The 13,351-nt window shown below is 37.6% G+C and overlaps 1 protein-coding gene across 1 annotated transcript in view; it reads right to left on the bottom strand.

Moving 5' to 3' along the window:
- Positions 1-13,351, bottom strand: part of LOC132104463 (regulating synaptic membrane exocytosis protein 3-like) — a 68,573-nt gene that overhangs the window by 53,019 nt on the left and 2,203 nt on the right. Inside the window, exon 2 of the mRNA XM_059509943.1 lies at positions 3,973-4,250. Within this exon, the coding sequence (XP_059365926.1) occupies positions 3,973-4,222 (250 nt within the window). The 5' untranslated portion in view covers positions 4,223-4,250. The remainder of the gene's footprint in view (positions 1-3,972; positions 4,251-13,351) is intronic.

The raw sequence follows: 13,351 nt of genomic DNA, 5'->3' as shown, positions 1-13,351 counted from the left end.
ACTTTGGAGCAGTGTTTTTAAACATCTGTGCATCGAGATCTCGACACCGTGTCGAAACATCAGTTTTCACGTCTATGTCTATGGATTACCCTTTAATAAATGCTGCATTTGGATCCTCAACCTTTAGAGAAAACATGTGTATACTTCGTAAATGCATGACTAAATATTATTAAAACATAATGATTTAAAATGTACTTAAATGTACTTATTTGTCGTTATAAAGTGTACTTTTTACCTGTGCATATAGTGTTAAACACTCATGTGAAGTGAAGTGAACTCTTTTTAAGTACACGAAAGTAGCCTTTTATTTCATTAACATTACATTATTAAAAAAAAGTTTATACTGTATTACTTTTTCACACTGTTACCACATTTGAAGATCAGGATCCTGACCTGTAGCTCAGTATAAAGAGAAATAATAAGTGAAAATATTTAGTACTTACACAGTAGGTCTATTATCAGTCTTGTCAGTCAATCACCCCTTCGATTTTCCTTCACCCCTCAATTTCTCCTCCGTCTTTCGGCTCCCTCTGCTTATGCAATCACATTTATTGCATCACTGACAGATGAATAAGACCCACACCATAGTATAGGATTAAATTGCTTGGCTGGAATCCATGGTGCGTTGAAGTGGAAACGTGACTGAGCAAAGTAAAGCAGTTATCCAGGATAAGGACAGATGGGTGCTGAGGAGCTAACCCTGATGCCCCAGACAGGTGAACCCTGGAGCCCCAAACCTACAACACATCCGACCCTTAAGACTCATCAGCCCTGCTGGGAGATGACAGCACGCTGAAAAGGTCGTCCTTTATATAGCGCACATACACATCAACATAAGCTACTGAGAGAGAAAGAAAGAGAGAGATAGAATGAGAATTGACTCTTTGCAAAGCCCCGCTGTCCAATCCTAGTTAAGCAACTATCAATAGCGACATGGCAATTCAGGGATAGTTCACCCAAAAATGAAAATTTTGTCATCATTTAACCAACCACATGCCATTCTAAACACATTTGACTGGTGTTCTTATATGGAACATTAAAAAAAGATTGCTTCTGATCCCCACTGACTTCCATTATATGGACAAAAAAAGAAAGATTTCTCAGAATATCTTCCTTTATATACCACAAAAGTCATAAAGGTTTGGAAAGATCAGAGGGTGAGCAAATGATGAAAGATCTTGGTTAACTATCTGTTTTCCCAACTTTTTCCAAATGTTCAAAAAATCCATTTCTAAAAACAGAAAATACTTTGCCTTTACCTAGCATTTTTTTCACACTGTTCACAGAAGTTAATTTCTGAGGAATGTTTTCCACAAACTTTTTCACGTGAAGTTCAAAGAGATTTCATTCAGTTTAGTGCTGCTTTCAGTAAAGCAACAGGGGGACAAACCAAATATAAAGATATTCTCAAATTTATGTAAATTTTTCAGTTTAACGTTTCACTCAAATTGTTAACGTGACAATAAAACTTTAATTAAAGGTTTTTCAATAATACTCTCAGACCATATATACCAAACTGTATATTTAATTATGTTGATACAATTATATTGGTAAGATTTTTAATTTTGGGAACAGTTTATTGAGGCAAACCAGTTTATTGAGGAAAAAGTATAGTTAATAGTTTGATAATAATGAGAATTGGTCTCCAAACTGAAGTGCGACCATTATATTATTATAATGTCTAATAAATATAATGTATATTAATAAGCTGTTAATAATTATACAAGAACAATGGGCCCATAGTTAATGACAACTTTGCCCAGAATGCTCTAATGTTTGTCAAAGGAAGTCTTTTGATAATTCAGAAAAAAATACATCTAATCAGTTGAGAAAAACATATTATTCATTCAAAGGAACAAACAGACATAGCTCAATTAATAAAAATATATAATTCATGTTTTGTCACAAAACTTCTGACTAATAATGACTGTGTTTCATTGAAATATGAATTCCCATTCAGCATCTTGTGGTTCATGGCTAATGCAGTCAAATTCACCCTCATGAATAAAAAAGGAGCAACCTCTTAAATCCTGAAATGTGGCAAAACTGATGAGACGTCAAAAACAAAAATATATATTTAGCCCCATGTGCTCATAATAAGAGTCATTATAAACTAGCTATTGGATTTTTTTCAGACAGGTTCGTCTGCATTCGACAGGACAGCTCACATTAACACACACTGCAGGACTGTGTTAACACTTGTAGGCTGCTGTTGACCCTTATAGAGAGTGAGAGTGTTACATGGCAATTCCCACTGGTCACAGAGTCTGTAATTACCCCACAGGAGCACAATTACGCCAGGGGAGAGCGAAAATAAGAGGGTATAAAAAGAAAGGCAGAGCAGTGGGCTGCGGACAGAAACTTCCTAAGACTTTAATCTAGGTTGGATAAATCGTTTTTTTTTTTACCAACTAAAGAAACAGATTCGAGATGCAGGTTTATTCCTGGGAGAAGACAAGGTTATGCTGTGTTACTCAGCCACACATGCAGTCATCTGTGAGTCATGCAGGGTGATGGGAAGGTTAGCCTGTTCAGAGCTTTTCTAAGAGCAGGGAGCATGCTCAGCTGAATAACAAGCAGCCATAATATCCTTTGGCCACACATAAACATGTACAGAGACCAGATGAAGAAAATCTAATGAACGGGCACCCCGGTATATCAACACATATTAAAACACAAATTGGTGACTAAATCCATAAACTTTCTGAAGAAAGCACAGCAGAACTGGCACATTTTAAACTGCAAATAAAAATTGCAATTAGATTTATTTCCCAAAAATTGTTGAACCCTTGCTGCTTACTGACTCTAGAACTATTTTATCATCAGCTAGGTGAAAATCATAAATCTGATCAATCATAAAAGTAATCCACAACTTTTCTACTATTACAGTACATGCTTAAGTTTTATACTTAGGGTTTCAAAAAAGACAAGATCCTGAGATAATGGAAATGAGTGAAACATGGTCAGAAATAATTCTTTTATTTCTGTCATGACAATTCTTGGAGAGTTTAGCATGGTTATAAGCATGGCCATGTTAATGTGTTTGGTTTTGGGCAACAGATCTTCTAGGCCGCTGCTGCTGCTGCACAGAACAAGAACCGAGACTTGTTACTGTCAATGCATCCACAGACAAGCTGCTGTCAGCATTTAGGAAATACTGCTGCTGCTGCTGCTGCTGCTGCACATATATACAAAATCATTCTTTAGCAGATCTATACAGGTGGAGCTGGGGAAGGTGGAGGGTTTCTGAAGCACAACTGCAACTGCTACAGTGAGCACTAGCCAAGTATTTGTATGTTGACCAGCAAGCTCACTGGCTGCTGATGTGAAAAAATACAAAGTGCATATGACATTAACAACATGTATAAGAACATGATGGATGGAAAGAGGCACTTGTCAAAATTGTAAAAAGTACCATGTTCTTTTTTGACCTCCTGATCATGTAAAGGTTACGGTTTGTCTAGGTAGTGTCTATTAGGTTAAAACTCCAGCTCTGCAGTGATACATTATTCCGTTTGTGTGTTTTGAAGCTCTGATCTGATCTGCTCTGCTCAGCTGCTTTGATGTTTCTCTATTTTTACTGATTTCTGGAATTTAACATTTTTCTGAAAATAGGAAGAAGTATGATTTTTTGTCTTTTTCTTTTTTTTTCTTTTTTTTTTGCAATGGCTGGAGTGTTTCCTTTTGAATAAAAAGACAATGTCTGATAACTTTGTGTGGGACTCTTTTATGTTATTTGCTTTAATGCAGTATCAAGTAGCCTATTGTTTTGTATTGGCAAATAAGGACAAGAATGTAGAGTGGAGGTGAAGGAACGTGAAAAGAAATTAAGTGAGAAAAACTACACCAGATATGACAAACCATGGTGTGAAGTTGTTCAGGCTGTCACAGTGAAAGTCAAATGGGGCAACAAAACAACGAGCATATCTGACAAAGAACAGCAGGGTAGATTGAGTATTCAAAGTTACCCACCTTGCTGGTTTAGCTGCAGTGTGCTCTTGCTCCACTGTGACAGACCCACGATAGCCACCATCTTGGCTCCCAGGCTGGAGCGACGCTTCTTGTTTCCAGCCAGGGCTGTGGCATCAGGCCCTGTGCTGCTGGGGCTCTTCTCCAGGTTGTACATGGCACCACTAATGCTGGAACTGCGAAATACATTCCGGGGAGCCACCGTGCTCATCCCGCCTGGGCTGGGTACATCCACTGAGCTGCTGAGCATCATGGTCGCTGGGCGCAGGACTGGAATAAGGCTAGGAGGAAGAAGGTGTAAAGGTAGATGCAACAATTAATTTATGGAAGTCTCTTTTGCTCATAAAGGCTGCATTTATTTGATCAGAAAAAAGGTAAAAACTGTAATATTGTGAAATATTATAAAGTTTATAATAACTCTTTTCTATTTGAATATATTTTAAAATGAAATTTATTTATATGATGCCAAGATGAATTTTTAGCATCATTACTCCAGTCTTCAGTGTCACATGATCCTTTAGAAAGCATTCCTGTAGCTCAATTGGTAGAGCATTGTGCTATCAAGTCCAAGGTTGGGGGTTCGATTCCCCGGGAACACATGATAGGTAAAAATTGATAGCCTGAATGCACTGTAAGTCGCTTTGGATAAAAGCATCTGCTAAATGCATAAATAAAAAAAATTACAAACAGAAGAACAAACACTGTACATTATAAAAGGACTAGGATTGGGAAACGCTGCCTTACCATACTGTGATGCCGTGTCCAAGCGTGACAAGACAAAAACAACATAACCCATTAAAAACGAGGCATTTGTTGCATCTAGTAGGGACAAAATTACTAATTACTTATACTGTCTTTTTACACATTGTGTATCGCCCCACGTACACACAACACCATGTCTGCATTTGTGATTGGTGAAATGACAAACAAGAAGTGCTACTCTACCCTGCTTAAAACTCGTGTTTGAATCATTAGTGGCAAATTCTTAAAATATGTAAACGTACTTCGTACTTACAGACTGTGAGTCAGAAGTGCCGGACTGTCCTAGTTGTGTTTCCTTTTTTGGGAGGGCAAAACAAAGTAGCTTCGCTTTCACAATGAAACAGTGTCTCCACAACATGGCGGCAACAGCATTTGGGCGGTATTATGCAAATGTTCCCACATTGTGATGTAGATATGTGGGGGCGTGTTATCTTTTATAAAGAATATCTCTTCGGATTTGAGACTTTAGTCTTTGACCTTTAAAGATCTTCTTTATGCACCAAGAGCTTGTAACACTCCAAAGAGAAAGAAAAAATTTTAATCGCATCATACGACCCCTTAAAAACAAGTCATGTCACTCATCTTTGAAATGCCTCTTGGGCATGCAAGTGTACGTACTGTAGTTCCTATCTCTTAGAATGGACAAACATCAAATTCTCCAAAACTGTTCCCCAAGCTTAAGATTCAGTTTCATATTTGAAATCACCAATAAAATCTGACAACAATAATTGTTGGTTCTCAAAAAGTTTTTTTTGTTTTGTTTTTTGTTTTTGCTCAAACAGCGTTAAAAAAATGGCTAGACCAGCCAATGTGCAAGCGTAGTTTTCTCAGGATGAATTTGAAGTATTTAAGCTTTCAAATGAAATCTAATGATTTTAATTACTACAATATGTGAAAGAAGGAAACAAATTTAAAAGAAATGAAATTCAAGAGCCACTAGCAGGGTTCTTAACAGTTACTGTAAGAGGTTAATGACCACAATGTTTTGAATGGTATTCTATTTTTACAAAGCATCCCATTTTGCTGAATTAACGCACTTAAATGCATACAGTAGCTGTTTTATTTATTTTTTATTTATTTTTTTTATCAGTATTTTCATAATGCACCAAGTTATAAGGATTTATTTATCAGGGTATCCTGCACCACTGCAAAAGAAATCTAAAAGTGCAAGTGAGCTGACAATATATATATATATATATATATATATATATATATATATATATATATCGTTCTATTCTAGCCACACAATTCCCCATAATGCGATGCAAGCTCTAGTTCAGCTGCTTGGTGAATTTGAACCATAAATGAAAAAAGTGTAGCCTAATCCATGTTCTATCTTCTCCATGAACAGCATCTGCATGTTTGTTTTCTGCACTCCCATTCTATTCCTCGCTCTCCTTTCCCCCTGTCCTCTACTCGCAGCTTTGATCTGCACTTCCTCATATCAGCTCATGCGTTTCTGTGTCTGTGGCAGTCCTCCCTCTTGTAAATGAATCAGCCTGCCTCCCTGAGTGATAATAATCATAATTTAGAGCTGGATCTGGACTAACACTCTTTTGAAATGAAAATGAAAATGAAATTAAAAGAAAGCAGGGTAAGTGTTTATCATAGTAATCAGGTTGATTTAGGTTTGTGTATGTGAGGTCTGAATGGCTGGGAGAGATGAGCGGAGAACAATGGGCTGAAATGTGGCTGCATGGCTGATTAAAGCAACCCGTGCCCCCCTGCTGCTTTGTCCATCGTGCCTTGAGTTCTAAACTGTTGCCGCTGATAAGTACAGACAGATCACCTTTTATCAAATGTCTCACTGCACAGACTGTATTACAGCAAGCCATCACCCATGTCGACCCGCGCCTCGCAGAAAAAACAGTCTTGACTTTTGAGGTCAACTAGAACCAGGTGAAGTGGGTTCAATTTATTTACGGTGTCCTGACAGGGCTTAATAGAGCAAGAACTTGTGGGTCACTGTACTCTTTCAATCACAAATACCACTTTATACAGACACGTTGGCAATGCTGCTGGTGCCAGACCCAGTGCCCAGTTTGGCCCCGTTCCATGTGTAGCCAACAAAGAAAAGCAGAATAATAGTCTCAGCTATGACTCTTTATACCTACTGGTCTCAAAATAGGAATGTCAAAGGCTGAGAGTCAGTATAATATACTGTCACAAATCCAAACTAGATTGACTCCATTAGAATCTAGACTAAAAGTGCTTGAGTGAATCTATTCTGATATAAAATGACTCTATTTAAAAAATAATATGTATCAATATATTGGATAGATGTTATAATTGATAGATATTTAATGTTTTACAGCTATACAGTTGCTGGGACTTTAAAATAGGTTTCAAAAACTAGTAGTAGGACATGTAAACATTGACTGTGATGCTCTATGTTTGTCAATATGAAGGACCTCTTTGCCTCAGAAGACAACTTTCACTGTCTAATTTACTTCCTGAGACAGCAAGATGCTCTGGCCCAGCGCTCTCGCCTGTATACCTACCCCTGATTGCCCTGCTTCCTCAGGACATCAGACAGTCCAGGAAAGTCAGATGCTCAGTCCTCTTGGTGGCCCCACTCTGGAGGACTCAAATGTGGTTCTCAGGGTTGATTCAGCTGCTATTGGCAGCCCATTGGCTAATTACCACTGAGGACAGACCTTCTCTCGCAAGCTTGTGACGTTTGATGTGTCATCAGTTTTAACCTTCCGTGTTAACTTCTGAGGGGAGCTTGGAGATTAACCCCGTCTTGTCCTCGTGCAGTAAAAACCTGGGACTTATCCATAGTCCTACAAGGCCCTCCCTTTGAGCTGCTCCAGTTGGCCAATTTGTTGACCCTGTTGCTTAGGACTGCCCTCCTCTTAGCTCTAGCATCGTTCAAGTGAGTGGTTGACCTGCATTCACTGTCAGTCAAGTACTTCATGCCTTGAGTTTGGGCCTCACGATTATAGGGTCGCCCTAAAGCCAAGACACAGCTATGTGCCTAAAGTGATCTCCACTCCGTTTAAAGCAGAAGTCATTACCATTCAGTTTTTTCCCAATTCAGAGGATGAGAAGGGTCCTCATACACTCTGTCCGGTCCGTGCTCTCAGAGAGTATGTGAAGTGCTCTGCAAGTTTTGGCACTCAGAGCAGCTAACCTAACCCTAAAAGCTGCGAAAAAGCAATATTTGTCATTGTTTTCCATATGAGATCCAATTGCATGGTTGAATTGATAATCATTACATCTTATTTTACTTTTTAAGTTGCACAGAAATAATTAAAAGGTATTTAAATGGATCAAATACTATATGAGTCACTACAGTGATATGCAATTTTGCATGGGGCATTGCGTGTGATCCACCAGCTGGACCAACACTAATATGTCAAAACCAGCTTGGAAATTCATGCCGAAGCCAGCTCAAGGGTAGACCTCAGCATAACGCTGTCTTTTAGAAGGTCCAAGAAGAAGTTCAACGATGAAGCAAACAGCAAGATGACCCTCCCCAGACACACTCAATCATTCTCACCACAGCAGAGGAGCCCAAATCTCAGAGAAGTGAAGAGGTCGTCATTAGTCACTGGAGAAATAGGGGTGGCCCATACATAACTGGCTTGTTAACCCACTTCTTTATACAGAAATTTCTTAATTTGGACCTGTGCTCAACACATTATCTCCTTACGCTTCTTTTTATGGGCTGGAGAGATAAGATTAATAATATGACCTCTTTGGGATGACATTGACAAAAATCAAACCCATCAGGGCTCCTCTTGGTTTAAAACCAAGAAACGTCTGTCCTCACTGGAGAAACGAAGATCATGATTTCTTGAGAAGCTTTTGTTAAAGTGTAAAGTGGTCATTGAATTCTTACCAACTTTTCACTGAACCATCATGGAGAGCGTGGAGCACATGAGTAACCAATTAATCAAATTACAGTTAATAGACTAGAAATCATAATTGCTTTTGGCCTCGTCAGTTTCTGGGCAATGGATACATGTAATTACAGTTATTAATCAGTCCACTGGTTGAAAAAAAGTGCTTATTTTATTGAAAACGATTTGTATGTTTTTAGGTTAGACAGCTTAAGGAGGTGTCTCCAAAAATATTTTGCCATTAGCGCAGACTATACACACTATTCATTAAAATTAAAGGTTATTCATTGGTCTACAGTCCCTTTAACAACAATGGAATGTTTCCATTAAAAAGTTTTTACAATGGAAAAGGTTCTAAAATAATAATAAAATGGTTCTTTTAAGAACTGTTCATTGAAAGGACCTAGAAAGTGTTCTTCTATGGCATCACTGCAAAAACATGAGATGGTATTAAATATACTGTAAATATCATGAGATCGTAGAAATGTATCAAGCAGTAGATTCTGCTATACTGTTTATACCACAAATATATAGAATATAAAGGGACGGAAATTGGTGAGCAACCAAGAAACATGGAGGTCGTAATACAGAATGTGACATATTGTAACAAAAAAAAATATTTACATTTGAGGATGGAAAGCAATGACTCAACTGAATAATCATGCTTTACGTCCATCAAGTTATAAATAAAAATGGAAAATAATCAAAGGAGAACAAAAATGCTATAATTTACAAAGAACTGAACTCATCTGATTATCCAAAAATACCACATGGTTATTTACTATAAAAACCCCAGGGTTGAATTTCCTGACAAAAAATAACTGTATTGTAAAACGTTACCATGGTATAAAACCATAGCATGGAATAAGATTTTGGTAAACCATCCACCCCAATCAATGTCAAGATTGTTCTGCTGTCTCTTTCTCTATGTCTGTGTATTTTTGGAAAAGAAGTTTTATTCTGTGTTCCAAGTCCCACTCAGCCGGTGATTTCAGGCAAGGTCGCTTCTACATCACACTTGAGGGCGAGAGAAGAGAGAGATAGTAGATGTGTGAACACCAAACTCAAACACGCACTCCTCTACATGCTTTCTGTCTCTCATCATACAAGCTATGCTGTGTCACAGCATGAGTAATGCTACAGTAACGCTCACTTATACACACAGCTAAAAGAAGGCCTGGACTACAGCAGTCCATAACACTCTCTTCATTAACACAACATTAGTGTGTGTGTGTGTGTGTGTGTGAGAGAGAGAGAGAGAGAGAGAGAGAGAGAGAGAGAGAGAGAGAGAGAGAGAATCAAAGGACTAGTTTGACCTGAAAAACTAGAAGACACCGGGTGCTTGCTAATTCTGTACCACCATTTGAACATTTTGAATATGCTGACATGAAATATTTCACAGTCAATTAAGGCTTTAACTGAGCACTAAGTAAACTGTCATTTATTATAAAGTTTTACACAGTAAAGAAATTAATAGGCTTATTTTTTTAAAAAATGTGATTGCAAAATAAATTCTGTTTTACTTTCCATGGAGAGGGTTGTTGCATGGATGTGACATATTGAAATCACATGACCAGTCAAATACTGCTTGCTTTACCTTTGTAACCACCCAGTTCCTGAACGCTTTTGTTTGCAGAATATCTGAACCATGAATAACAGTCAATAATTCAGTTCTTCTTATTCTGAGTTTTATTCCACTCAGAAAGACTTTCAACAGCTACATGTTTGTAATAGACAAATCCATTACTAAAGGGTTAGTTCACCCAAAATGAAAATTATGTCATCATTTACTCATCCTCAAGTTGTTCCAAACCTGGTTGAGTTTCTTTCTTCTGTTGAACACAAAAAAAAAGTTATTTTGGCCGTAGCTTTTTACTTTTCCCTTTTCCCTAGCATTTTTCCCTACTAACGAAGTCAATGGCTACCGGCAACTATTTGTTTACCAACATTTTTCACAAAACAGCCCCAATGCTCATGTCTCTTAGTGGTTTGCAACAACATGAGGGTGAGTAAATGATGACCAAATTTGGGGGGGAACTATCCCTTTAAAGCAATTTAACTTAAAATCATTTGTGCATATTTCTCTACTGATTCAGATGAGATAATATTATGGACAGAGGACTCATTTGAGATGAAAAAAAAAATCTTTATGGATTTGTTTCTAACAAACATACAATTTTTTCACTTCACAAGACATTAACTAATGGACTGGATTGGTGAGGCGGCACCCATTCACTGCAGTGGATCCACTGGTGAGCAAGTGATGTAATGATACATTTATACAAATATGTTCTGATGAAGAAGTAAACTCATCTACATTTTGGATGGCCTGTTCACTTTTGGGTGAACTATTCCTGTAAACACAACAGACTGTAACTGAACATCATTATGGTTAGAAGTCTTGGATTTCAAGTTGGAACTGATCACATCTAACTTTAGTAGCATTAATTAAGTTTAGTAGAATGGTAACTGTTACCATTGAGATTTCACTGTGCCACCCAGTGCAACATGAAATAAACTACCAACACAATCTTGGTTTGCCCTTGTCATAGTTGTGGCTGGTTAGGTAGAACACTCAGATTTCAATGAAAGAGAGAGCTTTGATCGCTTGAGGACACAGCGTTTTGGAAGAGCAGTATGAAAAGGGAGCAAAGAGAGGCTGTGTAAGTACATTAAATCTATTAGTTCCAGAAATACAAAGAACAAAAACTAGAGATTCAGGACATTTAGTGCAAATGAAAACCCAATCTTGTCTGTAGCAGCATGTGTGCAAATGAGCACAATGGAATGGTCCTTCCGTGTTTCTTTTCTTGTCCCTGTCATCCTACGTTCCTGCTCTCCTCCCTCACTGTGTCCTTTCTCAGCCCTCTTCCAAATCTCTTGCTTCTTATTTAACCATGGTGCTGACACAGATATCGGACAGAATGGGTAGGAGTTGCATATAAACTGTATTTTTGCAGCTCTATGTTCTCTGTTTATTATAGTAGCTTACCTAGTTTTTTCTTAATGAGCATGTATTCTATTTATCTTGCACTATGCATTGTTTATTTCCTTTTATTTGACAGTGAATGGGTGCCGTCAGAATGAGAGTCCAAACAGCTGATGAAAACATCACAATAATCCTTACCCTAATCCACACCACTCCAGTCCACCAATTAATGTTTTGTGAAGTGAAAAGAAGACATTAGTTGATGTTCTGGAGTCCTGTGGATTAGGGTTAGGATTATTGTGATGTTTTCATCAGCTGTTTGGACTCCCATTCTGACGGCACCCATTCACTGCAAAGGATTCATTGGTGAGCAAGTGATGCAATGCTAAATTTCTCCAAATCCATTCCTATGAAGAAACAGATTCATCTCAGATTCAGACTCATCTTCATTTTCAGCACATTTTCATTTCTAGGTGAACCATACTTTTAATTGTCTCCTTTTCCTCCTTCAAGATGACAATGGCCATGTGTAAATCATTTATTCACTTTCTTCCCCCATCCCATTCTTCATCTCATTTTCTCTTTTCTTCACAGTGGGTGATGAAGTGTATTCTCTCAGGTGAGTGTGAGTTTGTGTAGAGGGTCAGGGAACATTGATTCATGTTAGCACACAGCAGATTAACACTGATTTGCACCCGTCTGTCTCTCACACTCTCACTTTCACACTCTCTTCTCACTCTCTTTGTATTATAGGAGACCTTGTACGTCACTGATTATCAAGTACCTCTAAATTCAGCCAGAAATGATAGAGAGCTAGAGAGGGATGTGGACAAGAAAAAAATGTGTAGCAGCACTCAGCATAAGGGTTGCAGTCGACCGCAGAGTAGCTGAATATTTAATGTCCCCTTTGGTTGTGAGCTAGCGTTAGCGTTATGATGCTGCAATTATAGGAGAAAAATGGAGGCATGTTCACCTTTCACAGTAAGGAAACAAAGGCATTATTTGTATTCAAAGTGCACCAAAACCTTCTAAGTGTCTTGTGCATACATATTACAAACTATATTTCAAAGGTCACATTAGGTTAACTGCATTAACAGTATGGACAAAAACATACCTTATTCAAGTATGAGATGTAGGCATGAATGCTTGGTCAACACATATCATGAACATGTGATGAAGTTTACTCTCTTTCAGCTGACACCACACATTCTTGTTTAGCAATATCCTGTTTTATAAAAATATGTCACATTACAGAGGTATAATGAGTTGCCAACACCATTTCAGGTTGACTTTAACGTGTTCTTGAACCACCAACTCAGTACTCGGGGTGTTCAAGAGTTACATTGAAATATTATTTGCCATTTAATGAATATGTTATTATTCAGGTAGCTATCACTGAATATATTTACAGTATAAGCAAGATTCTCTTTAAACTCATGACCTTTGATGTTCACACTAATGCCTGCTATAGCACCCCTAGTGGCAGCATTGTGGACGTTTATTAAGAAATTAATAATTTATAAAGCAAGGATGTATTCAATTGACTGTCAAGACATTTATAATGTATCAAAGAATCCATAAAATTTAGGCTACACACCACAACTGTTTTTAACATTGATAACAATCCATGTTATTATCATTAGCATATTAGAATGATTTCTGAAGGATCATGTGATGTGACACTGAAGACTTTGAATAATGATGATGAAAATTGTTTTCAATTGTAATAATATTTCATAATATTACTATTTTTTTACTATATTTTTGATCAAACGGGTGAAGACATGATCAGCAAAGTCCTTTCAAAAACATTTTTTTAAATCTTACTTATTCCAAACTTATG

Source organism: Carassius carassius, chromosome 25, assembly GCF_963082965.1.
Source record: "Carassius carassius chromosome 25, fCarCar2.1, whole genome shotgun sequence".
In the NCBI taxonomy this organism is placed as follows: domain Eukaryota; kingdom Metazoa; phylum Chordata; class Actinopteri; order Cypriniformes; family Cyprinidae; genus Carassius; species Carassius carassius.
The sequence above is the reverse complement of the archived record's forward strand: the minus strand, read 5'-3'. Positions and strand labels throughout refer to the sequence as shown.